A 27836-nucleotide genomic window follows, 5' to 3' on the forward strand; every position below is an offset into this window, starting at 1 on the left:
TCGTCTGAGAGTCACCGAGTGGAGAGGGTACCGTAATGAATTCTATGTTGCCAACAGTTCAGCTTGAGCGGTGAGCTACACCTCCGCCGCCCTGGTTTTCCACGCCCACCCTCATGCTCGCTGTGTCCTCTCTGGTGGGGAAGGCTCTTTTTAAAAAGCCATCACTGCTGCATGGCTCTGAGACAAATTAGCGGTACGTCTCCATTATCACCTAACACCTGACTAAATTCAGATTCTCCCCAGGTGTCCCCAAAATGTCATTTTGTCAGAATGTAAATGAGGTCCATGTACCTCATTAGCTGACGCTGCTTCTCAGATTTGGGGGTGGGTGGTGTTGTTTTGGGTTTTGGTGGGAGGGTGTTTGCTTATTTATTTTTAATTCTCAAACTGTCTCCTTGTTTATTTTCAGTGCATGTGCAAAAAAAAAAAAAAAAAACCATGGTTTATGTCCAGTAGAATTTCCTGACTTCTACGAATGGCCAGTTGTTATCCCACAGTGTTATATGATGGGAAGTCCTGTGTATATGTCAATAAAGCGCTGTTGGCCAATAGGGAAGCAAGATAGGTGGGACTAGAAGTCAAGGAGGATTCTGGGAAAGAGAGGCAGAGACAGTCATGATGTAGCCTGACAGAATAAGAGGTCCGGGCCGTTTTCTCCAGTAAGAGAAATACCTAGATTAACAATTAACAATGACTTAAGTCAGAGCTAGCCAGTAAGAAACCAAGCAAACAGCCAACAGCTTCATAATTAATATAGCCTCCTGTGTGTTCATTTGGGACTGATGCGGCTCTGGGACCAGGCTGGCGGGAAGGCTGCACTCTTCAGTTATATAATGGAGCTCTTCCTCCCTACGCTGCCTGCACACTTGCAGCTAAAATTTAGACACTTGGTTTGATATTCTTCCTGGCAGGGATACTTCGTAGTTAGTATATTATATGCTGGCAGGAGCATATATGTATGATAGTCCCACTGTTGGTGATGATATTGGTTAATGGGTTTCCTGTCCATGACTCCTCCTTCCTGGGATTTATTGTCTTAGGTAGTAAGCAGTCTTCCCTGACAGTGGGTGAATTCTAGAAGCTTATCATCTGTTACTGTTGTCAGCCGAGGACATAGTGATTGGTTGTACATCGAGAACTTGTTAGTGTCATCATCCCAGGACACAGGGTGACTGGTTGTACATCGGGAACAAAATCCTTTTAACTTTTCAAAGCAAGGTTTTGAGAATTGGTTAAATTCGCATTCATATAACTTGAGAGTGTGTATTTAGAAAAGGCTGTTAGAGGCTAATTAGGACTTTGAGCTGTTTAGCATTGGCCTCCTTGTTTGTAAACTGAGGTGCTCCCTTCCATTGGCTGCTGGAATTAAATCCATGGAGGGTTTAGTTGAGTTCCCCGCTTGCTTTGTCTGTAAGTAGCTCTGTTTATGAAGTCAGGGAAGAGGCAGTGTGGTCTCATCTGGCAGAGGACTTTGGACTACTGGTAGACCTAGATAGGAACCATTGGAGCTGTGTGACTTAGTGTGCATTTACCTACCCTCTCACTGTCTATTACATGGAGACCAAGCCATAAACATCATACAATAATTGAAAGGAAAGTCATTGAGAGTATGAGGTGCAAGGGCCTGGCATGTAGACGTGCGATCATAAATGCAGCCGGTTGCTTAGTAGTCGATACTTTCTTTCTGATTACACGTTGAGAAGAAAGATCACCGCATGAAGTGACTCCCAAGCAGAACGCCGCCGTGCCCTCTAAACTGGCCATGGGCACTCGTCCATGTGTGAATGCGTAGTTTGAACGCTTGGAGCGTAAGCCTAGCCAGTGCTTCCTCTGAGAAGGGCCAGCAAGAAGCCTCGCTGAGCAAAGGCATTTTCCACCAAGCCTGGTGACCTGAGTTCAGTCCCTCGGACCCATGTGGTAGGAGTAAAGACTCCTAATAGTTGTTCTCTGACCTCTACACACACCTACTATAGAATGTATATGTGAGCGCACACACGCACTGGCACATATACACACACGCACACACACACACCTACTGTAGAATGTATATGTGAATACACACTCTCACACACACCTACTATAGAATGTATATATGAGCACACACACACACGCACACGCACACCTACTATAGAATGTATATGTGAATACACACTCTCACACACACCTACTATAGAATGTATATGTGAGCACACACACACACACACACACACACACACACACACACCCCTGCTCTTTGAATCCTGAGTCAAGAGTATAATGGAGTCGGAGAAATGCTAACCCCAGCATCAGAGGAAAGCAGGCTCCTGCCCTTCTTCCCTGCCTAAGCTCTTGCGTCAGAATTTCTGTCCTCGTTTATATAAACTACCAAGGGTCTCTTTGTCATATCAGAGCAGTTCCAAATATTTGACAGATCTGAGCACTTTTGTTCTACAGTCTCAGGTACTGTACTGTGATTTGATTTTTAAAGCTGGGTGAAAATTTTTAGCTTGTGAGAGTTCCCTCCCCAGGAGAAAATAGTGTGTGGAGACTGACTTTTCATCAGACTTACTAGACCACATCAGAAAGAGCGCAACCTACTATATCCAATCCCAGACAGACGAGCTACATTAGAACTCTCTGTTCTGTTCTGTTTTGTTTGGAGCTGAGATTGCTCCACCTCTAAGTGTTGCAACTCAAGACGTCATAAATGTTTGCTGTGAATCCCTTTCAGCTACTGCGAAACCAGAGGTTTCCCGCCTCCTACCACCATGCGGTGGAAACCGTGGTGAACATGCTGATGCCACATATCACACAGAAGTTCCGAGATAACCCGGAGGCATCTAAGAATGCAAACCACAGCCTTGCTGTGTTCATCAAGGTGGGGGCCTCCGGGAGGGAAGGGCACCCTCTGTGGTGGGGGCCTCCGGGAGGGAAGGGCACCCTCTGTGGTGGGAGCCTCTGGGGGGAAAGGACACCCTCTGTGGTAGGGGCCTCCGGGAGGGAAGGGCATCCTCTGTGGTGGGGGCCTCCGGGAGGGAAGGGCACCCTCTGTGGTGGGGGCCTCCGGGAGGGAAGGGCACCCTCTGTGGTGGGAGCCTCTGGGGGGAAAGGACACCCTCTGTGGTAGGGGCCTCCGGGAGGGAAGGGCACCCTCTGTGGTAGGGGCCTCCGGGAGGGAAGGGCACCCTCTGTGGTAGGGGCCTCCGGGAGGGAAGGGCACCCTCTGTGGTAGGGGCCTCCGGGAGGGAAGGGCACCCTCTGTGGTAGGGGCCTCCGGGAGGGAAGGGCACCCTCTGTGGTAGGGGCCTCCGGGAGGGAAGGGCATCCTCTGTGGTGGGGGCCTCCGGGAGGGAAGGGCACCCTCTGTGGTGGACTTTACCCAGCAGAGTGACAATAGAAGTGCTCCAACAAGTAGAGGGTGTGAGTTTACGTCAAAGCATAATCTAGGAACAGGGAAAGCTGGCTAGCAGCCAGGGATCTGCAAACCGTGGGTCTCGCCTAGTGACTCTTGGTTTGTTGGCCCACAGAGATGCTTCACCTTCATGGACAGGGGCTTCGTCTTCAAGCAGATCAACAACTACATCAGCTGCTTTGCTCCCGGAGACCCCAAGGTAGCGTGGCCCTTGGACACTGTTCCTTGAGTTCTGGCTGCTCCCCCCCCCCGTTCACGCCGGGGGAAATCCACCTGTTCCCCCCAGTTCTCGTCGCACCTCATTCCCCTCTCGGGTGTACCGGCGCTTACTTGTGGGTAAGTGTGTTAGGGACCAAGGAGCCCTGGGCAAGAATAGGCACGCCCGACGGCACCTGTTCTTCATCTTGACAGCCAAAAAGCCTGTGCGGTGTATGGATCGCAGGCCACTTACCGGGACCAAAGAAGCAGCCACGTAGCCTTTCCCACAGAATTATCTTTATTGCCCTCCGGCTTACTGATACTTTTTAAAAATTGTATTGAATCTGTGTAATTGGAAGCTACTTGGAATCCTTTTAGATGCGCGGAATATAAATAATGAATGCCTTGAAGTCTGCTGGAGGCATTATCTAATCAAGTGTGTTCTTGGTTTTTCACACAAATGCCTGCAGCCATCCTAACATCTGTAAAGGAACAAGCGTCCGGTCCCCATGGGCTAAGGAGCCGGCACTAAATGCTTGGGTTGCTTCACTCCTAATAGGTTTATTAGGATCCCATATCCAATGTCCAGCGAGGTTCTCATGTCTAGGCATTTCTTCCTGCAGACTCTCTTTGAGTACAAGTTTGAGTTTCTCCGCGTGGTGTGCAACCATGAGCACTTCATCCCTTTGAACTTGCCGATGCCGTTTGGAAAAGGCAGGATCCAGAGATACCAAGGTAATCTGTCTCTACGTGGCTCACTTTCTCACGAAGAGAACGGTATCATTTGTAAAAAGAAAAGAACTGATTCAAATGTTACTCCACAATTTGATTTTATTCATGGGTGAGTGTCTTGGGTGTGTGTGTGTGTGTGTGTGTGTGTGTGTATGTGTGTGTGTAATTTCCATTTCCACAGCCATTGATAAAAAATCTTATGTAGACACTGACTTTTCAGGAAACTTAGAGACAGCCATACAAATGAGGGCAGGCCTGAAGCCTTTCTGGGTTTGTCATACGTAGACACCATGACTTGTTTTTCATTTTAAGATTCTTTTGCTTAGCAGAAACCTGTCTTATTTACTGCGTTTGTTTTTGTTTTGCTTCCCCCCTCTTGTAAATTAGCTTTTCTTTCACCAACTGTGGAGTCAAATGACACTCCTGTAGGTAGGTGTGGGGCAGAGGCTAACCCTTGCATTTTCCTCCAGTTTACAAATAAAAAGGAATGCAAGTGATCACTCGGCTGCTTCCGACGCTATCCGTTCAGGCGTCTCTGTACACCGGGTCAGGTTTTCAACTTCTGATGGATGGCTAAATTTGTTTTCCGAGGAGCTAAGACAGTAAGACGAGTCTTACTGTCACACCGCAGACTCGGGGTGTGCTCCTGGGGTGTGTCTGATTCTCCGGCATGCAGCAAAGCCCCGCTTCACCCCCAGACCGCACCCCACAACTCGCACACTCCGCACAGCCCTTGTCTGCGGAGGCGTCGGGCGCCTGAAGCACGTGGCTTTTTTCCTGGGCGTTTTGTGTCTGCATGCTGCTCCGGACCCTCTGAGTCTGGAGAGGCTGAATTCTGTGCGCCCACCTGTTGTCACACACGTCCACCTGTTGTCACACACTGGACTCTAAGCCAGGCACAGCGAGCGAGACCATAAGTCATTATCTGCCCTCAGGGATTTAGGGGAGCCCCAGCTGTAGGGTGTAGCCTGCAGGAACTGTATTCAGTGAGCAGCCAAATATGGTCACTCTGAAGAGACAGACATGCTTTCTCTCTACTGCTGCGCGTGCTCGGTGGGGACTGATGTCGGTGTGCCGGGGGGAGGGAGGGATCTGCAAGGAACCATCAGAGAGGCTTTGAAAGCCAAAGGACCGATGGTGTCAGTGTGCTGACTGAGTCCTCCTTTATGCTTCCCGCAGCTCGGGGGCATGTGTAACTGCTTTCATCGACCCCTTTCTGTAGGCTCCGTGTCTGTCCCTCCCCCTTTTCCAGATGAACCCTCCGCCTTATCGTGGCACTTGCCCACAAGTTACTGGTTTGGTTTGGTACATGTGCACTTCGTTTTAGTTTAAGAGAGACACTTTAGGGGCTGGGGAGATGGCTCAGCAGCTAAGAGCACTGACTGCTCTTCCAGAGGACCTGGGTTCAATTCCTAGCACCCACATGATGGCTCACAACTCTCTGTAACTCCAGGTCCAAGGGACCTGACACCCTGACGCAGAGATACGTGCAGGCAAAACACCAATGCAATAAAATAAATAAATAATTTTTAAATAAAAGAGAGAGAGACTTTAGAAAAGATTGCAAAAATCATGGATTTGTTTAATGGAAGCTGAACAGATAGGTTATGTGCTGCCAAAATCATTTACAAAATATGTTGGTTTCATTAGGGCTGTAACAGACATTGATAGCCAGGGAATGCATTTACTCAAGAAGTAAATGACATTTGAATAAATCGCATGTATTAATTCTTTCATGATGGGTTTTTATTTAAAAGCCGGTCTCCTATAGTTTTGTTAGTACAGTAACTTCAGTTTAAAAATTCTGTCACTAACGTATTTTTAACATGGTTGCTGTCGTATATTCTAAAAATTGGCACTAAAGCCAGTTCCACACTCAAAATTCAGGGCCGCTCTTTGTGTTTCAGTTTGGTTTTCCCTATTAGAATTCCAAATGTTAAGAGCAGGGCAGCCTTGCAGAATCACCCGTCTTGTTGTGGGAGGCGGTCTCGTCACCTGTAGCCACACAACGGTGGACGAGTGGAGATGGTGACATTCTTCAGGCACCACCCAACCCTCCGGAACCTGAGTGCCGTCTGCCTCTCTATTTCAGACCTCCAGCTCGACTACTCCTTAACGGACGAGTTCTGCAGAAACCACTTCTTGGTGGGACTGTTACTAAGGGAGGTGGGCACTGCCCTCCAGGAGTTCCGCGAGGTCCGTGTCATCGCCATCAGTATGCTCAAGAACCTGCTGATAAAGCACTCCTTTGATGACAGATACACTTCCAGGGTGAGCGGCTCCCAGGGGAGGGAGGTAAACGTCCTTTTTAAGTGGCGTAAGGGGAAATAGCCAATTAAATAAATCCTGTTAACAGCGTTTTTTTTTAACTTAAGGGAAAAGTCCAAGCAAAAGCAACAGCCAGTGTAACTCAGTCTGCCATGCGATGCTCAGAGCCAGGGAGCACACTTAACCATGTTGATGGGAGTTGTCCTTCTGTGTATATGTTTCTCTTATTGGTTAATGAATAAAACACTGTGACCAATAGAGGCGGGAAGGATAGGCGGGGCTAGGAGACAAGGAGAATTCTGGGAAGTGTAGGCAGTTGCCCTGTAGTGGAGGAAAGAGTAACAGGTCCGGACCCTTCTCCGGTAACAAAAGACCACGTGGAAATACTTAGATTAATAGAAATGGGTTACTAATTAAGACAGGGCTAGCCAATAGGAAGCCCTAGCATCGGCCAACAGTTTTATAATTAATATAGCGTCTGTGTGTTCATTTGGGGTAAGGCGGCTGTGGAACCTGGCGGGGAACCCCGTGACACCTTTCCCATCTTTTTCCAGAGTCACCAGGCAAGGATAGCCACCCTCTACCTGCCTCTCTTTGGTCTGCTCATCGAGAACGTCCAGCGCATCAATGTGAAGGATGTCTCGCCCTTCCCCGTGAACCCAGGCAGTGTACGTGAGCTGATCTGCTGATGACACCTCTCAGTGTCCTGGGGCTGCCGTAACGGAGGGCTGTAGACTGATCCTGACATTGACCTATTGTTTACACTATTGACCCTTAAATAATGTTATTCTGAGTGGATCCAAAGGTTGGTAGCACTCGTGTTTCTGTTTCCAGTGGTGTAAACTTTACCCTCCTGGGCCTCCCTCTCATCTGACATTATCTGGGATCACCTTCCACACGTGTGTCCTCTAACTCCGTGTGCTCCTCTAGCCCTGGAGGACACGAGCAGAAGGTCTTGCTTTGGGTTTAACCAAAGTAAAAAAAAAAAAAAAATCCGCCTTCTTGATATAGTTAAAATTAATATACATTCTCCCGGGATAGCCCGTTCCCATCCGAGCATCCAGAACCCGTAGCTGATGCTTCTGACTTACAATAAACCTGTTGCTGCAGTTGGGAACGGAAGGGATACCTTCGCTCTGTGGGGGAGGGGAGAGGCGTCAATGAGTCCAGAAAGGCAGGAAGTGGGAGTGTGGCCAGGACAAGATGGCAGAGCTGTCTAGGTCAGAGAAGAGATGGGTGGAGCCAGGAGCAGGCTTTCTCTGCCTCCTCTGTGCTCTCCTTCCCTGGTCCCTCTGCCCCCTCCTCTCCCATATGCCCTGTGTCTCCGCCCACCCACTGGAGATGCTGAGCCTGTCCAGCTGTTAACGTGTCTGGCCTTCACGCTTGAAGGCCGTGTGGCTTGTTCAGCCACGTCTAACCGTTTGTTCTCTTCCCTTTGGCAGGTGGTGAAGGACGAGCCCCTGGCTGTGCCGGCCGGGAACCCACTCATGACGCCACAGAAGGGAAACACACTAGACCACAGCCTGCACAAAGACCTCCTGGGCGCCATCTCTGGCATTGGTAATGTCCCGTGTCACTCAGAGTACCTTTAATCTCACTAGTCGTTAAGGGTAAGTTAGGACTCAGACTTCCCTGCCTTGGGTGTTCTCCTGGTTGCCGAAGTCCGTCCGGCACCGTAACCGGGATTCTGGTGAATCCTAAACAGGGTCACACCCGGCCCTCGCCGCTTCGTGGCCCTTTGTTCAGTGAGTCTTCCTCAGCTGTGATTGGCTTTTAAATCTGCACTGGGCTCTTTATGCATTGAGAGGCAGACCGTCCGCAGCTCCTGGGGTGGGAGGAAGATCCGCGGGTAACGCTGGTGAGCTAGACGAGGCGTGACAGGTCCTGTTCGTAATTCCCAAGGAGGCGGCCATCTGCGGCTGGGCTGGGGTTTGATCCTAAAATTCGGTTCTCCGGGATCTTCTGTTCTGCTCCCTGTTCCTCCTCCGCCGTGAAAAACAGAGCCCCATGGGAAGGAAAACAGATGGCATAAAACAAGACTCAAAAGAGAATAGTCTGTCCGTGGGGGAAATGCACCTATTTATAGCCTGACTAATTAAGCTACAGCTTTGTAAAGATAATGTCGACATGAGCGGTGGCATACGTATGGAGGCACGCACAGACTCAATCAGAGGGTTTTAACCGGGGTCCACAGTCTCATTCTGTCTCCAGCTGCCCCTCTGCCTACCACACTCTGTGAAAGTAAGTGAAACATCCCGCCGTGGCTGGCGGCCGCGCCACCCATGGATGCTACAAATTCATGGGGCAGGACAAGGCACGCCTTTTAGCCACTGGATTCACCGGGCTGAAGTCGTGCCTCCCGAGCGGGTGTTCTTGCCTTCTCTGTTGCTAACGTGCCCTTGTATGGAGAGGACAATGAAAATGAGCATAGATTGTGACATTGGGGAAGCCCACGCCGACGTCTAGAAGTATCCTACACCACCAGCCCCAGTCCTGGGGCTCATTTTCTTACGGATAACCTACATGGTTATGCTTCCCCCCTTTTCTGTATCTCGCTAGTGTGTAGAGATTTTATAGATTAAAAGCTGACTCATAGCTGGGAGCAAAAGGGAGGCCCACGGTGAATGTTTTCCAAACGTCAACTGTTGCGGGACGTTTTGTGTTCCCGCCCGCTCTGCGCAGACACTCTAAGACCCTGCTGAGAGCAGGGAGGTGGCCTCTTCCGGGGGTTTGGTGCAGTGACTCCAGCACTAGCTTAGCGCAAACAGGTGTGACTTTACTCGTCCGGGCTCCACCACGACCCGGTTGTCCCTTCAGGGTGTCTTAGCTCCTGCGGCCTCTTGTGTCCTTATCCCTACACCGCCATTGTCAGGAACAGAAAGCTAATGCAATGGAGAACGGTTGCCATGGAAACGCGTGCCGTGGTCCTTATGGCTAGCTTAGTTGCGTGGTGGCATCCATGCTTTAGAATGCACTCCCAGGGCCAAATAGATGAGTCTGAAGCCTGCCAATGTATTTGGAAGCGTCAGGGGTCTGTTCTCTCTGGCCAGTACTTAGACCACAAGGGAAACCTTGCAGACGTCGTGGGAATGCTCAAGCCACCGTGAGGGGGCGGGTATTTGGCTCACCCGATTCTCTCTTATTCCGACTTTGCAGCGTTCATCCGATTCAGAATATTCGGTGTTAGGATTTGAGATACCTTGGGAAGGTAGCAAGGAGCCGCTGGGTATCCTTAGCATGACCCGAATAGCAGACTTGCGCTGCTGTCTGTGTGTGGTGCAGTTAGGACGGGGCTTGTGACCGGTCTCTTTTCACTCTTTATTGAGCTTCCCGACCCAAATGCACTCTTCCAGGAGGTGACCACAGCAGCTTTCTGTACACATGGCTTTCTCTGTCTCTACTCCCTCCCGCGCGTGTAACAGCGCACTCCGACCCTCGTTCCTTTTAGGAACCTCTTCCGGGGAAGCCCCCCTGGGAACTGGGTCTGCTGCCAGATTTGGGTTTTGTTCTGGATGCTGCAGCAGCTGTCACTCATGAGGGAGCCTGCAGATGACTTTGACGCTGGGGTCTGTCGTCCCGGCAGACGTGAAGAAGTCACGTTACCAAGCCTCCTGAGGACAGGTCCCTCGGGTGTCCTCAGAGCGTGTTTATGAGAACTCCTAGAGCGGGTTCCCGGATAGAGATCTCTCTGAGGTTCCTTCTGCTTTAGAGGACCAGCCCCTCTCAGATTCCCAGCTCCCCTCCCACCTGCTCCGTACAAACGAAAGGGAGAGGAACCGCACTTTATTTTAGTCATATGTTGTTTAAAAGTCTTCAAAACCCAATTCCCTGAGGGCTGGAGAGAGGGCTCAGTGGTTGGGAGCGCTTATTGCTCTTGCAGAGGACCTGGGTTCCATCCGCAGCACCCATGGTGTCTGTAATTTCATTTCCAGAGGATCCGATGACCTCCTCTGGCCTCTGCGGCCAGGCGCACACGCACGAATGCAAAGCAACCATATCCATAAAATAAAAATAACTTCTGAAGTCATTCCCTGTGAAAGTGGCATCACGGTATTAATTTCTGAATGAATGTTTAGGAATAAAAAGTTTTTAAAAACTCATAAATTAAGTAAATTCCTTGGCAAGGGCACAAACACACACACACCTCCATACGCACGCACACACACTCATTGTGAGAACAAAATACACATGTTGATTTTGAGTTACTACGTTTGCATCTGCTTGCCTTAAATTAGGCCTGCAGTTTTGGAATCGGGTTTGAAAATCCGTGAATGGTGGGCATAGTGTCCGCTCTTCTTGACCCCTTTCACCTGAGTTCCGTGCCCGACCGCCTCTGTGAGCTGTTTTCAAGAGAGCTGTAACCACCATGTGGCCACAGCCTGCATTTCTTTTCTCTCCCTATAGAAAAGGAGTTATAATTTCTTCATACGGTTTTCCACCCATTCCTGTGACAGTCTGCAGTGCTGGGGGTCCCGCGGCTTTGCGTGTACTTTGCAGTAAATGCTAGGAAGGGAGAAGGATTTACATGTGTGTTACACACACGTCTTTAACCATCCAGATCATCTCCAGGTTGATGAGAGGTGATAAACTCGGGCCATTTAAAAGTATGACAGCTAAAAGCCGGGCGTTGGTGGCGCACGCCTTTAATCCCAGCACTCGGGAGGCAGAGGCAGGCGGATCTCTGTGAGTTCGAGGCCAGCCTGGTCTACAGAGCGAGTTCCAGAACAGCCTCCAAAGCCACAGAGAAACCCTGTCTCGAAAAACCAAAAAAAAAAAAAAAAGTATGACAGCTAAGATACTTAGAAAAACTGAGCATGGCTTGCAGTCATCTGTCAGTCTGTCTGTCCATCCGTCAGTCCATCCTGTGTGAGCTCAATTTTCCTATGGAAATCTACAGTGTCCTGTTGTGGTTTGCAGTCCTGGTATTCTTGTCTTGGGTCTTCAGTGCCATGCTCCCACAGCCGCTAAGCACAGGCGTCTGCACAACCCAACCTTTCTGCTGAAGGCCTGTTGATTCACAGGATGCCAAATCCAGAGAGGCATCTTTAGTGTATAGTTTATTTCATTTCTAAGCAGGAAGGTACTGTCCTACCTTAAGAAAAATATTCCAGCTGGAGAGATGTCCCAGTGGTTAAGAGCACTGCCTGCCCTTCCAGAGGTCCTGAGTTCAATTCCCCTCAACCACACGGTGGCTCACAACCATCTGTAATGAGATCTGGTGCCCTCTTCTGGCCTGCAGAAAACATTCAGACAGAATACAAATAAATAAATAAATCTTTAGAAAAAGAGCCAGGCGATGATGGCTCACACCTTTGGTCCCAGCACTCGGGAGGCAGAGGCTAATGGAGAGAGAGAGAAAGAGACAGAGAGAGGGAGAGAGAGAGAGAGAGAGAGAGAGAGAGAGAGAGAGAGAGAGAGAGAGAGAGAGAGAGAGAGAGAGAGAGAGAGAGAGAGAGAGAGAGACACCATAGTTCGCAGGTGGAGGAAGCTGGTTCCTAGCTTCAAACACTGTTGTTGCCCACTACAGGTTTATGACAGAGCTTACTTTTTGATTAAATGTTTTGGTTGTTGCGGTACCTGCGCCACAAGCAACTCCACTCTGAGGTATCAGGGAAACAAAGACCAGATGTCCAGCTGTTTGTACTAAGAAGTGTCTTTATTTTGCAAGTGATAAGAAGTCTCTCTCTTGTAGGAGGGAGCAGTCTTGTATATAGTCTTACAACACAGTAGAAAACCCCAGGTGGAAGAGAGCATGTTTTCCTCGTGCTAGATGTTGGCGTCAGTGGGGCAATGCGGGGGCAGTAAGCCAGGCCTAGAAAACAGGATGCACCTGTGGCTATCAGCTGACAGACAACTCAGAGACCTGTGGGGGCTAGGCTGAACAGGTTGTGTTCATCCTTTTTGGATCCCATTCTGAAATCATGTATCTGCTTTGGTCTGAGGGAGCAACAGTAGCTTCTGGTAAGTGAGTTAACAGTGCTTCATAATGAAAGGTTATTCTAACCTCAGTCTGTACATGCCTGGGTTTTCAAAGGGTGATGTAACTGCTGAGGTAGCTCAGTGGCTAAGAGGACTTGCTGGTGTTGCAGAGGGCCCAGGATCAGCTCCCAGCACCCAGGTGCCCGCTCACAGCCATCTGTCACCCAGTTCCGGGACTTCTGGTGCCCCCAGGCACTTTACACCCATGCAGACGGACACTTGCATAACGTTAAATATTTTATTTAATTTAATACAACTCTCAAGCCATGTCCTTGCAGGAAAACATACTAGCCACGGAAGTAGCTCCTCTGGGAGCTGAGTGGTTCTCTTTATTTTGTGCCGTCTAACCAAAACCGGGCCTTGCTTTGATTTTTCCGCTTAGCGTCTCCATATACAGCCTCAACCCCCAACTTCAACAGCGTGAGAAACGCTGACTCAAGAGGTTCGCTTATCAGCACCGACTCGGGGAACAGCCTCCCGGAAAGGAACCCAGAGAAGAGCAATTCCCTGGATAAGGTGATTTCCTCTCTCACGTAACCCTTTGGGATGGGTGTGTCCAGAGTAGCCTGCTTCTCCTTCTGCTTTTATTACATGCGACCTTTGGGGTTGTCACTTTTAAATACTTTGCCCAGCGGCGTGCAGTAGAAGACAAGAGCTACTCCCTTGGTTGTGGGCTCACGCCCTTGAATTCCTGTGTCAGTCTCCTTACTGTTTTAGTGTGCCACCAGAGCCGTCTGCATCTAGGTCTGGAGTCCCCTGAACGTTCACTCTGACTCCCATTTCCAGGGTCTCAAATCCAGGCAATGTTTATAATGGGTCAGGCGGGAGCAAATGATCCTGGCATTTTGTTGTCCACAAACAGATGGGTTAATCTTGTCAGTGCTGAGTGCTGGTAGTTGGACCACTCTAGTTAGTTATACTGTATCCACTCCTAAAGCACATTTTCTTTGTTCTACTAAACCTTACCTGTACACATTACTGCAGCCCCAGCCTCCCTAGAACTTTGTAGGAAAAGATCGAGGTTGATATTATCCAGGAACTGGTGGATTGGCGTTTCTTGGGACTCTATATGCCTACGTTACTTCAAGTTACAGCAAAGCTGTCTGCCAATAAGCAGGCATTTAGGGATGTGTTCCTCGTTCCCAGAGCGTCCTTCCTAAGCCTCACGGCCAGGTTTGCGACCTTGTCACAGACTCTGCGGCTGGCACGGGCCACCGTTACCTTTAGGCACGTGTGTTGAGACATGGCCTGGTCTCAGTCCGGGTCTGTCATGATGTGTAACTTTTCCCTTGACCCCGACATGCCTTCGTGTGTAGAGAGACAAGCTGCTCCGGAGGCATTCCGCTTGTGTCCTGCCCAGTGCTGGAGAGGAAGAGAGCGGCCAGTCAGCCAGGAGAAACCGGGTCACCGTGGACTTTTCCAATCTAACAGTTCCACCTTTGCCAGAGGAAACTCTGCACGCTGCTCCGGTCTTCTCCCGGCAAGAAGTACCGAGTTCCCTTGTCAGCTCTCAACTGAGTTCGGGGCTCGGTGACACACCCACACTCTTTTACCACTAACGACAGCTATATTTCTTCCTTAAATAAAAACGATCCCACGTGCTAGTTGAACCTACTTATGTTATATGTATATTTTTTTCAATTGACCACCAGCACTTTGGGGAAAAAAAATCTTTTTTTTCTATGATATTTTTTTCAATTTGGTATTTGGCCAAAAAAAAAAGTTCTTTTTAAATTGGAAGTATAACCTAAAGGGTTGTTCTTGTTGCTTTTAGTCTTCTGTGTGTTTAGCCAGGAGCTAAGATTATTTCAAATGTGAGTCTGAGCTCGCTGCGTCCTGGTGGTAAAAACTCCTCCTCAGCCCCAAGCTCTCTGGTACTGGTGCTGTGTCAGTAAGCCGACTGAGGAGCGGCCTCACCAGCTAGGGTGGTTGGCACCGGGTGGTGCGTGTCCCTGTGTGTCCTTTTGGGTATGTGTCGTGTGGTGTTTCTCCGTCCGCTCTCGCAGCACACCCATGCATGCGGTGTCCTGAGTGACAGGCCACAGCTGCAGGCTTCTCTGGGCTGGTTTGTCGCCACTCCTCAGGGCTCGCCTAGCTGTTCTGGGAGGAGGGTTGTGTGGTGCCTTGGAGTGTGGATCCTCATGTACATGCGTTTGGTTTTTCGTTTGTTTGTTTGTTTTTGTTTTTGCATGAGGTTTTACTTGGCCTCTCAGACTGTTTTCCTCCCCCGTTTGCACTAGGAGAACCGTTCCCTGGGTGTGAAAGGTTCGAGTCTTCTGGCTTGCCCCCTTAGTCAGAGCTGGAGGTAGCAGCCAGTTGCGTGGCGCCTGCGTGAGAGGCGTCTTTGTGAACTCGTGCCTGTGGTTTGGTTGCCGGTTCCTCGCAGCTGGTGTGACCTGCCTCAGAGCTAGAACCTCCTCCTCCTCCGAGGGGAGATGTGTGTACCACCGCGTAAGTGGAGAGCTAACCTGCGTTTCCTTTCAGCATCAGCAGAGTGGCATGCTGGGAAGTTCCGTGGTTCGCTGCGACAAGCTGGACCAGTCAGAGATTAAGAGTCTGCTGATGTGTTTCCTCTACGTGCTGAAAAGCATGTCCGACGGTGGGTAGAGCGAAAACATGGTCACCTCAATAGGTCATTTTAGGCAGCGTTAGTTGAAAACATTTCAAATATTTGAGGGAACCTTATCTTTGTTTCTTAATGTGTGTTGACTTGCTAGAAATAGAAGCCTTGGAGTGGAGAATCAGTTACTTTCATTCTAGAAAACATTCTGAAATGAAAATCGGATTTTTTTTAAATATGGTGTTTCACATAGCGCAGGCTGGACCTCTGTAGCCAGAAGTGACTTTGAACTTCTGATCCTCCTGCCGTCCCCTCCAGAGCCCTGGATGAGGTGCAGGCTGCCACGCCTGGGTTCCAATTTATGCAGTGATAAGCACTGAAAACAGGACTTCTAGATATGGCCCGTTCTAGAAAATCCAGGGTCATAAAAACACTCTCCATATTTTCTTTAAAGGGTTTCAGTCAGCCAGGCGATGGCGGTGCACGCCTTTAATCCCAGCGCTCTCTTTGTTGGGTAGGCAGAGGCTGACAATCTCCATGGGTTCAAAGCCAGCCTGGTCTACATAGCGAGTTCTAGGACAGCCAAAGCTACATAGGGGAGACCTTGTCTCGAAATACAAGAAAAAAAAAAGATTTTTTTCAGTCAACCCTAGTCTTGATTTGTGTGTGTGTGTGTGTGTGTGTGTGTGTGTCGTAGAGGAAGGGAGAAACGCCCCCAGAAGACAGTTTCCCAGACAACAGAGTCATTCAGACTGCATAGTAGCCCCTCTGGCCTCCTCCTCGTCCATGTGCACTCTGCTTCCTCAAGCCCCCTCCCCCTGAGTAGCCTGAATCCAGAGCCAGGACTACCAAGAATATTGCTGACCACTGGCTGTTCTGCCTGGTGGGTGGTAGCCCTGTGGAGCTCTTCAGCGCTCACCTTCCTCAGGGGTCCAGCCTCAACCCAGCAGGGTTGTCTGAGCTCAGAACCTGCAGAGTGGAAGCCAATGCCCTCCCCATCAGTCAGATGAGCCAAACCGGGCCTGGAATGTGACCACCACTTGGATGATGTCTACATTCAGCCATGTAGGAGGGTAGGAGAAGTATTTAGCTTCCCCGAGCCTCGGACGGTACATCCGTAAAACGTAAACTCAGGTCGTCCGCGCGTGGCGTCAGAGCGAGGAGGACCACCGGATGGCAACATTCCCGTGAAATCGGGACAGTGCCTAGCACAGCCTGGAACGGAGTCTTTGCCGTACATTCCGTGTGTTGCCTTCCCGTCGTCCCTGCCCCTGATGAATGTAGAACACAGACCTACAGCCACTGGTCTCCGTGCTCAATCTCAACTGAGCTGTTTTTCTAGAGGGAAATCTCTTTTTATCTGTTCTTACACTCACAGATCAAGTAAGAGCGCCCTGTACGCTGCCCAGGAGAGAGCGTCCACACAGAGGTTTAAATATGTTTGGCAGTGATTATCCTGTGCCAGTTTCAAGAATTTCTCCCGTAGATGTAGCTGGTCCCGCATGTGTGAGCCTGCGGTGACAGGATGTTCCGAGAAGCATCCTTATAGTAAGCTCGGGAAGAAAAAACAGCCGTGCCGTAATGTCCGTCGGTAGAAATGGTCAATTCCCTCACGGTCGCCCTTAGAGGATACTCTACACCTATATTGTTCTTTTAAAACTCAAAGGTGGCGGATGGAGAGATGGCTCAGCTGTTAGGAGCTGCTCTTGCAGAGGTCTGAGTTGAGTTCCCAGCACCCCCGTTGGATAGCTCACAACAGCCTGCAACTCCAGCTCCGGGGATGAGATGCCCTCTGGCCTCCATAGGCACCTGCAATCCTGCAGTCTGGTGCATACACCTAACATAGACACACATAGTACACATAATTAAAAATCTAAAAGAACCTTAAAGACAAAACAGCAGGTGCTTCCATTTTCAATAAATCCCGTGAAGAGGAGGGAGGACTCTGTAGAAGGAAATAGAGAGGCCGACCGTGCACTGTTATGGCCTCTTATAGTCTTCCAATTTTCGTCCATTTAAGAGCGCCTTGTGTACAAGTTAAATGAGTGGGTTTCTCCCGGCAAGAAGTACCGAGTTTCCTTGTCAGCTCTCAACTGAGTTCGGGGCTCGGTGACACACCCACACTCTTTTACCACTAACGACAGCTATATTTCTTCCTTAAATAAAAACGATCCCACGTGCTGTTGAACCGACTCTCTCTTGTAGGAGGGAGCAGTCTTATATATATAGTGAATTGAACCACCCTGTCAAGTGTAGTGTAGCAGTAGGTAATTATTAAAGTTCAGGAGCTCAAGTGTTCTTTGAGTGGAATGAGCCTGCTGTGTGTGTTATATAGGAGAGCCCACCAGTGTGGCTTTGCCTTTTGGTCAAATATAAAATGGGCCGTGATGGAGACGTACACTCTGGAGTCTATTCCCAATGCCATAAGTGATTATCCGTAATACATAATAATGTATATTGTGATTCTAACCAAATAAATGCTTATTTTAGATGCACTGTTTACATACTGGAACAAGGCTTCCACCGCCGAACTGATGGATTTCTTTACAATATCTGAGTGAGTGGTTTTGTCCTTACCTGTCCCTTCTTTGTCTTCCCAGTTAGGAGGTGTGAGGGACACTGTGTCCTCAGGCAGGAGCGTAGTGTGTGGCACACAGTCCTTCGTGAGTCAGTCATCAGTGGGTGGCCAGCCTTAGGACATGCAAATAATTGTTTGTGGTTGATGAGAAACCTCCGTGTTTAAGCCATCTTGATAAGAACTGCACAAAATATTTAACACTGCATTGGTGACTGCTGTTTTTTTATGTTGGCTCTAGAACCTATTTTGTCTCTTCAGGATAAGTTTCTGATTTCATTTCTGCTCTTTATTTTTAGAGGCACAGATCGTCGTAGCACTTTATCTAAAACTGCTCAGGGTAGATACGTTTTCAGAATCAGAATTTGAGCTGTTTTCGAAAAAAATTTTACACTTAGGGTTTGTCAACCTGTCATAGCATCCCAGACAACACCCCTCGGTCAAGCACGTTACACCGCCGGTAAAAGAAAGAAAATTCTTCCGTTCTGTTGTTCATTATAATTGAATGCTTTGTGTTTGTTAGTTTGGTGCAAAATGCATTTGAAGAAAGTCACAGTTCCAATGTGCACAAAGCTCAGAATACGGTTTTCACGTGACTTTCTTCAAATGCATTTTGCACCAAACTAACAAACACAAAGCAACTGAAATCAACCTTAGGATCTGGGTCCCTGACCTGCTGACCGGAGTGGATCAGTCCCATGACCGATCCTAAGGCTGATTTCAGTCACCATTTCCCCAGAGAACTCATTGTGTTAGCTCCCTCTGATTAAAAATGCATGGATTCTAAAGGTTTGGTTTTATGGCTTTACTCAAAAGTGGAGAGTTTTGTACTTGACACCTGTTAGGGACAATTCCATTGCTTGAGCCAAAAGAGAGAGCTCCTGGTATAGACTCATGGTGGATGAATACCTTTATATGGTTCTACTCCATCCACGCCCACAGTCCTGGTGACCGCCCATGTATGTGCGCATTCCCTGGTACACTAAATGCTTTTCTTTGGCTAGAGGACCCTTATAGGAAATTCCTGAAAGCCAACAGTTAAGGGCTAGTTAGTCATCAATACAATTTTTTATTGTTGTTATCGTTAATAGACTTAAACAAAACAGTGGACTGAACACAATTTTAACTGCACGCTCTCTAATGGTTACCGTCTGTCCGCAGGGTCTGCTTGCACCAGTTCCAATACATGGGGAAGCGCTACATAGCCAGGTACTGTGGGGCGACCTATGAAACTCATTTTCTGTGTGAGAGTGCTCATCTGTGGTGATTGGCAGGTGGGGTTCGGGTAAGCAGCCAACGACCTCAGGTTGCTACCACGGAATGGTCCGACCGTCTCTTGTCCGTGTCCCTACACGTTCCTTCTGTCTCCTTGTGTTCTGTTCCCCTCCCAGGAGGATTGTCTCGAGTGTGCCGTGGCTAACTTCCAGACCCTAACGCGATTCCATCCCCTCCTCCTCCTCTCCTCTAGTGCCTCCTTGACATGTTCTCTCCTTCCCCCAATGACTTCTTGTCCTGTCTGGCTTTAAAAATTGTCCCTGCTCCCAGCTAAGAAGATGCTGCATTCTTTCCTAACCATTCTGTTATTTATTTATTTATTTGCTTGTGTGTGTGTGTGTGTGTGTGTGTGTGTGTGATTAAGAGGATGTTTTTAAAATCCTGTGTCAAGTTTGTGTAGGTTTTCACTGGCCTTTGTTCTTTGTAAGTGTCCTGTGTCCTGTCTCACTAGAACTCTGTTGTGTCTCTTGTCTCTGCACTGACCTGTCCCTCCTGCACTTCTCTCCCATCTCCGGAGTGCAGGCGTGTGGCGGGACCGCCCTCCTCTGGGGCATTTCCTCCCAGCACATCTTGTAATGCCAGGTGCTAGCCCGGCCCTGTGTTCTGTTGTCGTGTGTCTTTCTCTGTCGGGGTGGGGGGGGGTGGTTCAGAGCGTCATAGTCTTCTATTATTTATTTAACAGTTTGACTATGAGCCAGCTACATTTGTTTTAAGGAAGTCTGCCAAGTCTTGTTTCAATTGAGATTTGTTTTTCTTGTGGTTTATAGCCGTGGAAACAGGGCAGACGTTAATAGACACTATGTTTCAGTGTGGTTGGCTTATTTAAACCAGTACTGCCCCTTGTGGAGATATTGAGAACTTTTCCCCGGGGATTGTGTGTTTTACATTAAGAACTGAAAGCTTGTATCCTCTTTTAGAGAGAAATGAATTTAATGTGATCGGGTTGCACTTTCCTCTTAAGGATGTTTTTGTTTTCCTTGAAACATGGTAGTCTTGAAGTTTCCTGGTCTTAACTTCTGGTTTTTTTTTTATCACCACCGCAGTTTCGTTTGTTTTTTTACAAAATGCAAGTATATACAGGGTGCCTTTGTGCCAATACACATAGCTTGCCTCCCCCTGCCCTCCCCTGCCCTGTGAAGATGGGCAAGCGGTACATCTGCTAGCCTCCAGAAAGCTCTGTGCTTGGCAACTGTGCCACGCCTTCTTGGCAATTTCTGCCAGCCTCATCACAGTAAGGCATGTGGAGGATGTTCCGCCAAGTAGGATAAAAGTCCCCGAGCTTACGCTGGTGGATGTGGGAAGCTGCAGGTTCCTCCCCGACAAACTGTTTCACTCTGTAAAGCGGCTCTTTTCTCTTCCCTCCCCCATCGTGGGCGTAAATTCAGCTCTGGAGGGAAACTTGTCACCCTGTGAGCCCCTGTGTATACTCGCATAGACTGTGGATTTCGCGCCTAATGCGGACCCCTTAAGGGTGGTGGGGAGGCAGGAGTAGAGCCATGTTTACTTTGCTCCTTGCACTGTGGAAGGACACACCCTGCTTTGCACAGACGCTGTCATGGTCTCTGCTGCATGTGACCGGGGTCTTGAGCCATGACATGAACACTGTCGGTGATTGCCGCCACAACAACCACGGGGTGGTTGTGTGTGAACACTGTACCCTTCTCCCTGTCAGTCACTGAGAGGTGACCCAGCCGCATGCTGTCGTAATAGTTCATGCATGACCCTGTTCTACACACAGTAACACAGTCAGGGGCACAGTTGGCTCCGGGATGGGGGAACAGGTACTGGTGTGGTCCCGTCTACTCTGGTGATGGTACACAGTAAGGGAGTGAGCTGTCTGACTGCTAACCCGGACACTTGTCTGTTTTCTCTACTCGGCTGCTTGACAAGTTTAACCGAGTGTGTGGCACTTCCTCCTGCTTGGGTAAGAATACAGGTGTCCAACTGACTCATTTTAACCCACCCCCACCCCCGCCATTGCATGAGTCCTCTGCTGCTTCTTTGGGTGCAGTAAGTTCTGCTCACGCCATGTAGTTGACAGGGGTGTGCAGTGTCATCTTCTCAGCTGTCAGCTGCTGGCTGGTAGCTCCGCACCGGAGCAACGCTCCTTGTTTGGAAAGGTCGCACCTCTACCATGCTGTCTCGGAATGAGAGAGACACTCAATGCCTTGGCTTGATTCCGCTCCCTCGAAGAAGTCTGGTGGCTTTGCTGGGCACCGTGTCGGAGCTGCCGCTGGCTGTCTGTGCTCCCCCTGCCCCCCCCACCCGGCCACGTGGCTTCCTGCAGCCCAGCCGCCCCTGTGCCGCGTCCGTGTCCTCCCAGCCTTACTAACGCTCGCTGGTTGTTAACACGTCTAACGTTTGCTTCTACCCCGTTTCACTCGTGTTACAGGAACCAGGAGGGGTTGGGAGCCGTAGGTCATGATCGAAAGTCTCAGACATTGCCTGTTTCCCGTAACAGAACAGGAGTGATGCATGCCAGATTGCAGCAGCTGGGCAGCCTGGATAACTCTGTCACTTTTAACCACAGTAAGTCCCACGCCGTACCATCCTAACAGCCAGCCATCTCTGTGCCGTCTCAGAGGGGACAAGCCCCGGCCACACCGACACACGTCACCAACCTGATTTTTCTTCCAGAGCAAAGCGATTAGGAGAAGAGGTTCCCTTCCTTGGAGGAGAGTCCTGAGCAGTGGGGGGTGACAGAATGTGGAGCCCAACCAACGACCGCACCCGTCTGGAAAGTGCTTAGATACTTTGCCCTAACTTCAAACAGAATTCAGTAGATTCAGGGGCCGGACGCCGCCCCGTATTTTAAATCCAGTGCTTGCATTTGTTGTGTCGATTTTATCCGCCCCCACCCATCCCCCCCCTTTCCTCCTGTCACATCTGGATCAGGACCGTTTGCCTCTCCTGCTGGGCGCGTGCGATTGGTCGAGCGCCCACATTCTGACATCCCGCCTGCAAATGAAATGTTAAACCCATGAGTCGATTTGCGAGGGTGTGGAAAAGCACCCGGTTAACAAAGTGACTTTTTCTGTGTTTTCAGTGTGAGAAAGATATCAAGTGTGCTTGGGATTTCTGTAGACAATGGTAAGATTTAATCAGGTTGGGGCCGCTTCACTTGCCAACCAAGACCTTTCCATCCATCTTGCCTTCCTAACCGTGGCCTTTCCTAACCTCACAGTAGAGACTCTGCTAGTGTTGGGGGGGCCGTCTTTCAGACGTGTGACTTTTATCGGTCACCTGAGCAGCTTCATGCGCTGTTTCTAGACATTCCGGTGCTTTAATCCACCTAAGGGGTTTCTCAAAGCAGAAAGCCTAAAAGGTACCAGCCATGCAGCCCATGAACAATTAACAAGGCCATCTGTGGACTCCCATTTCTATCCCCGTGGTTTCCTCGAGACCGTTCCTCCTTCTCTCCAAGCATGCCACAGCAGCCAGTTCCTGTTCTAGAAAACCGCGTGCCTTCTCTTTCCTAGCACTGTCTTTAATACATGGTTATTAGTAATAATAATACCGTCCCGTCATCCCTGGTCACGGTAATTCCAGCCGCTGTGGCTGGCGTAGCTTTTCCTTCACGCGTAAAGACAATATCCCCCACCCGCCTCGTGTTGGAAATAGCCCCAAGAAAGGCAACGTGAAGTGAGGAGTCAAAGCCAGAGCGCTTCTCGGGTGTGGTGGCGCACGCCTTAAACAGCAGCCCTCGGAAAGGCAGAGGCAGGTGGATGGCTCTCTGTGACCTCAAAGCTAGCCTACCCTATGTATCGAACCTGAGGCCAGCCAAGGTTACATGGTGAGGCACTGTGTCCAAAAAAACACACGCAGAGTTTGGACTGGCCAGATGACTCAGTGGTTGAGGGCACTGTCTGTTCCTTCGGAGGGCGTGGGTTCGATTCCCAGCACCCACGTGGTGGCTCAAAGCCATCTGTAACTCCAGTCCCAGGGACTTCTGGCCCTAGCATATGGTACACAGACACGCATCCAGACAAAACACCCACACACATACATACTTTTTTTAAAGCATACAGAGCAAAGCAACAGCTTCCCACACTTCTACCAACAAAGTTAGGCCTAATGGGAAGTCTCACACCCCACCCCCTGCCCCCCCACCCCCTCACTTCCCTGCCCCCCGACCCCCATCCCCCTACCCCTGGCTTCCAGGCTTCTCTTTGACCAGTGCCCGGTCAGTCCCCACCACCCACCCGACTGAGCGCCTCCAATTCTGTCTCTGTGCTCGTACACCTAGGAGCAGGGTGCACATTTTACCATACATTTGAGGCTGTAGATACTTGCATTTCCAACCCTTTGTCTGTTAGAGGTTGAAGCAAGGAAAGCCAGGAATTTCTTTTCTTTTTTTTTTTTTTACTTCCCATTTCCTGCTTTTCAGCAGAAGCGCAGTCCCCTGTGACACACAGGACTGTTGGGTTTTTCACTTTTCCCGGATCATCTATTTAAAGTAATTCACTGTCTGCTCAGATGAAGCCAGAAACGTTAGAGGATGTTTGCATAAGCAAACAAAGCAGCCCCCTCCCGCCCCCATCTCTAGAGATAGTCACTGTCAGATGAACCGTGGCGACCGCCCAGCGAGGAAGCCTCCCCTCCCTGCAGATGGACGCCGCGGCAGGAGCTTGAGTTGCAGGACAGACTCAGCAGGCTGGGCTGCTGCAAAATCACTGTTCCTCACCCCCACCCCTCCCCCCGGCAGCCCACGGAGAGACTGACACTCCGACTGCTGTCAGTTTTGAGCGGCACACTGTCCTCAGTCACAGGCTTCACCTGCTGCTTTGCGGGGATGTTGTGGTGTTCTGTGGTCCCTTTGGCCTCCTCCTCCCTTAGAGTTGGTTTTCCTTTTGCTGAATCACCGCATCTCCCAGGACTCCACCTTCCTCCCCAGCTTTAGTTCTGATTGGGTGGCGCTAGCCTTTCCCTGTTTCGGCTCCCCATGGGGCCTGGCCAAAAGCCTGTCGACAAGGAGAATGAACGTCTACTGTAATACGTGGACGGCGTATGTGACATACGTGCACGCATGCATATATAGCCTGCTCATCTCTACCTTGGTATTCTGGGGAAGCTTGGGGCCATGAGTGTCCCTTTGCAAAAAAAAAAAGGAAAAAAAAAAGGAAAACATCTTATGCAGTATTAAATACGGCGCCTTCCGTTAATCCAGCCCATGTGAAGCAGAGCCCGTAAGCAGGCAGCCCCTGCCGGTAATAAAGCAGAGACTGAAGTGAATCTCTCTGAGTGGCCATTTCTTCCCTTTTTGCCAGACATCATCTTGGCCAGCAGGGGGCAGCAGAAGCCCGTCACAGCCCGTCCTCTGTAGTCCTGGCTGCCTATGCACTCCCCTAACTCCCCCAGAGAGAAGGATTTGGAGGGAAATCCACCGTGTGTGCTGCCCCGCGGAACTACTAGCATTTCTGGAAATGGTGTGTCTCAGTAGGTCATCCGAGGTGGTAGCCTGTCAGTCGTTACTGTTTATTGCAGCAGAATCGGCTCAGAGTTAAAAAAGCAAAAGGCAGTTTCCCGCTTGAGGTTAGTCGCCTGGATGTCCTTAAGAAGGGACTGGAGCATGTGTCACGCATCTTTCAGGGGCCTTCCCAGTATGAGGCTTTGTGCTTAGAGCCATTTTCAGATTCAGCCATCTTCAGACAAGAGAAAGCCGATGCCACGATCCCCGTGCCACAGATAGGAGCACGTTTGTTTTCATATGTGCATCGGGCGGAAGCTAGCAAATTATCCGATAATACCATGGAATGTTATTCTGTATCCCATGCCCTTGCTCATGTGTGAGGAAAACCTTTTTGGCAATTAAATGAGAGGGGGCTTGAATAACTAACTGTGGATCGCATTTGCATTTTATTACATAAAATATATATTGGCAGCCAGGCGTTGATGGCGCACGCCTTTAATCCCTATTTGAGGAACCCTTTGGGCGGGAAAGTTTTCTTGTCATTCTGTGTTTGTTTCATGCCCCCTAACAAACTATTCTTCTGGATCTGAATTGTGATCCAGAGTTGGGGGGGGCAGAATGCATATTTTGGTCTCATTGAGAAATGATGACCATGGAAATTGAAATACAGCTTGACAGTCTGAGGGTCTGGCCCATCTCTCACACATCCTGACCAACAGAAGGCGTCTGTGGCTCCCGCCCCAGTCACTCTGGAAAGAGGTGAAGCTATGGATGGAGTCAGCATGGCTAGTTGAGCTGTTGGGCAAGATGGATTTGCCAACTACAGTAGGGTTAATTAAACTTAACCCTGACAGATGGCATGGAAGTGTGCTCATTGTTGGCCCTTGAGCGTTCAAAATACTTGGAGGTTTTAAAACAAGTTCTTGGTGCTGGGGCAACAGCTCTGTGATGGGTCAAGTGCTTGCCATGATTAAGCATGAAGACCCGAGTTGAGATTCCTAGTATCCATATAAAAGCTGGTGTGTCGGTAACCCCAGCCCTAGGTGTATGGAGACAGGTTGGGTCCTAAGGGCTTGCTCAACAGCCTTTCATGCCAAGATGGCAAGCTCCAAGTCCAATAAGAGTCCCTGCCTGAAGAAATAGATTGGAGATGGGCAGATGGGTAACCACCAGAGGCCCTTGCTGCTTACCCTGAGTTTGCTCTCCAGGGCCCACATGGTGGGAAGAGAGAACTTATTCTGCAATTCTCCCCTCCAAGCATGCACAGCCATGCCATATTCAAACACAGTTTTAAATGTTCTTCATGAACAGTAAAGGGACACACGACACATCTACCTCTGCCCCCCCCCCGTGTGCTCACGCAACACCCAGCCTTAAAATTAAAAGCAAGTCTCACCACAGGCTTGACCAGTGGTCTGAACATTTTATACATTTGAGCTGTAAATGCTAAGGACTCCCAAAACCAGCCCACAACACGCCACCCAAAGATGCCACCACTCCTGTGGCGGAGTCCTGTTGCTCCTGCAGGCCGAGCAGGGGTTGGGGGAAATCCATACCAGCTACAAAGCACGACTGTGCCCTAGTGGGAAGAGCAGTATTTGCAACACACTCACGGCTGGACCTTGGCCTGGGACATAGCCCCGTGAAGTAAGTACTGAAGTACATACTCACTGATAAAAATGGGAACCTGAGTTTATCCCCCCCCCAGAGCCCACATTAGAACAAAAACAGCCAGATGTGGTGGCGGTGGCGGCGGCACACTTGTAATCCCGAGGACAGGCGACTCCCTGAGACTTCCCCACTAGCCAGCCTGGCATGCTTGGTAGGCCCCAGACCGCTGAGACACCCTCACAAACAAGACCAGAGATGGAGGGCTTGGGTGAGCTGCACTCATCACTCAGCCAGAGGTTAAGAGATCTTGGCCTCTGAGGACCACTCTTTTGGATTTGCTGACTGTTTTCATTTTCCTGTGTTCTCCCCTGTGACAGTTGATAGCGCCTCCCTGAGGTGTTATGTCCCAGGCGCCTGTGACTGAGGACAGTCTGACTGAGCTGCCTTTTGGTATTAGGGATTCCAAAAGCATGAACACTAGTGTAAGACTCCAAGGCCATGCGACAAGCTGTAGTTAGGGGCCAGATTTTGATTTGACCCAGCTAGACTCATTCTCCACAAGTCTGACTTAATTCCTTTATTGGGGGGGGGGCGGAGGTTATTTAATTTTTTGTGACTTTTAGTTTTTTTCGTGGATGTACAGAATAAATGGGTTTCGTCATGACATTCTCATATCTGTACACCCTTACAGTGTTCTCACATACGCCCGCACTGCGATACCCATCCTCCCCCCTCACTCCATCCCCATTCTCGCCAGTTCCAAGAGGACTGGCAGATGGTATCACAGCTGCCTTGCCATTGCCGTATTTCCGTACACATGTACGCAATCCTTTCTCTCGGTAGCCTGGCACATTGGTTCTATGTTTTTAAAACAGCAATACATGTTAGATCCTGATTCTCTGTCTCCAGGTTTTGGGCCAGGAGTAGGTCGGTGCTGTAGGGATTGCTCAGTAGTGAGCCATCTCATTTATAATAGCTCCCTGCATGCACTTGGTCTGAATGTTTTATAGAAGAAAAGGGACAATTATATAAAGAGAAAGAAATAATGAAGTCGCCATGAAACCACATTCTTTTCAGACCCTTAGCCCAGATGACCACAACTCCCTGGGAGTGAGCAGCAGCTTCCTTAGAAGTTGCTGGGGGCCTATGGGAATGTTTTTTCCTGGCCTGATCACAGGTATTGATGTTCTGGGTTTTGTCCTCTCTTTCCAAGGTTAGTATCTCTTTCACTATCTCTGAATCTTATCCCACCCCACCCCCTAAAGGAATGCCTAGGCAGCACATTGGCATTACTTAGCCCCGAAACAGCCATTTTTCTTTTCTCTAGACAAAATGCTTGTCCAAAAACAAACAGTGACTGGAGAAATGGCTCAGCGGTTAAGAGCACTGGCTGCTCTTCTAGAGGACCTGAGTTCAATTCCCAGCAACCTCATGGTAGCTCACAACCATCTGGAGTGAGATCTGGTGCCCTCTTCTGGCCTTCAGGCATACAGGCAGGCAGAACACTGTATGCATAGTAAATAAATAAATCTTTTTTTAATGAACAAACAAACAAAAAGGATTAGAATTAACATGGTGTTAAGTATGTTCTGTAGCCTCATGAGGAGGGAGACTGCCCTGACACAAGGGGACAGAGAACCACAGACATAAAAACTCAGAACTACCTGTGGGAAAGCAGAGTTGAATGAATACACCTGGTAGTGTTTGCATGGCAGGCTCAAGGCACCTCCGTGGCTTTAAAAGCTCCTCTCTAGCATTTGTAGACCTGTAATTCTCACGTTTCCTTAGGTCAGAGCAAGGTCCTGCTATCCTCTTTTCCTCCTATTCGACTGTATCA

At 49.4% G+C, this 27836-nt stretch overlaps 1 protein-coding gene across 20 annotated transcripts in view; it reads left to right on the forward strand.

Annotated features, from left to right (window-relative positions):
* Window positions 1-27836, forward strand: part of Dock9 (dedicator of cytokinesis 9) — a 252776-nt gene that overhangs the window by 182610 nt on the left and 42330 nt on the right. For 9 of the 20 annotated variants that reach the window (XM_040743566.1, XM_040743345.1, XM_040743374.1 and 6 more), the window contains exons 28-38: window positions 2711-2857; window positions 3507-3590; window positions 4213-4324; window positions 6414-6592; window positions 7144-7257; window positions 8032-8149; window positions 12951-13084; window positions 15053-15167; window positions 17619-17685; window positions 18865-18912; window positions 21371-21507. In XM_040743566.1, coding sequence (XP_040599500.1) covers window positions 2711-2857; window positions 3507-3590; window positions 4213-4324; window positions 6414-6592; window positions 7144-7257; window positions 8032-8149; window positions 12951-13084; window positions 15053-15167; window positions 17619-17685; window positions 18865-18912; window positions 21371-21507 — 1255 coding nt within the window. Of the gene's footprint in view, window positions 1-2710; window positions 2858-3506; window positions 3591-4212; window positions 4325-6413; window positions 6593-7143; window positions 7258-8031; window positions 8150-12950; window positions 13085-13884; window positions 14056-15052; window positions 15168-17618; window positions 17686-18864; window positions 18913-21370; window positions 21508-22024; window positions 22069-27836 lie in introns of all 20 variants that reach the window. The other 11 variants (XM_040743434.1, XM_040743708.1, XM_040743389.1 and 8 more) reach the window with 3 other exon arrangements.

The sequence above is a fragment of the Mesocricetus auratus genome, unplaced genomic scaffold (assembly GCF_017639785.1).
Source record: "Mesocricetus auratus isolate SY011 unplaced genomic scaffold, BCM_Maur_2.0 Super-Scaffold_2245, whole genome shotgun sequence".
Classification (NCBI taxonomy): domain Eukaryota; kingdom Metazoa; phylum Chordata; class Mammalia; order Rodentia; family Cricetidae; genus Mesocricetus; species Mesocricetus auratus.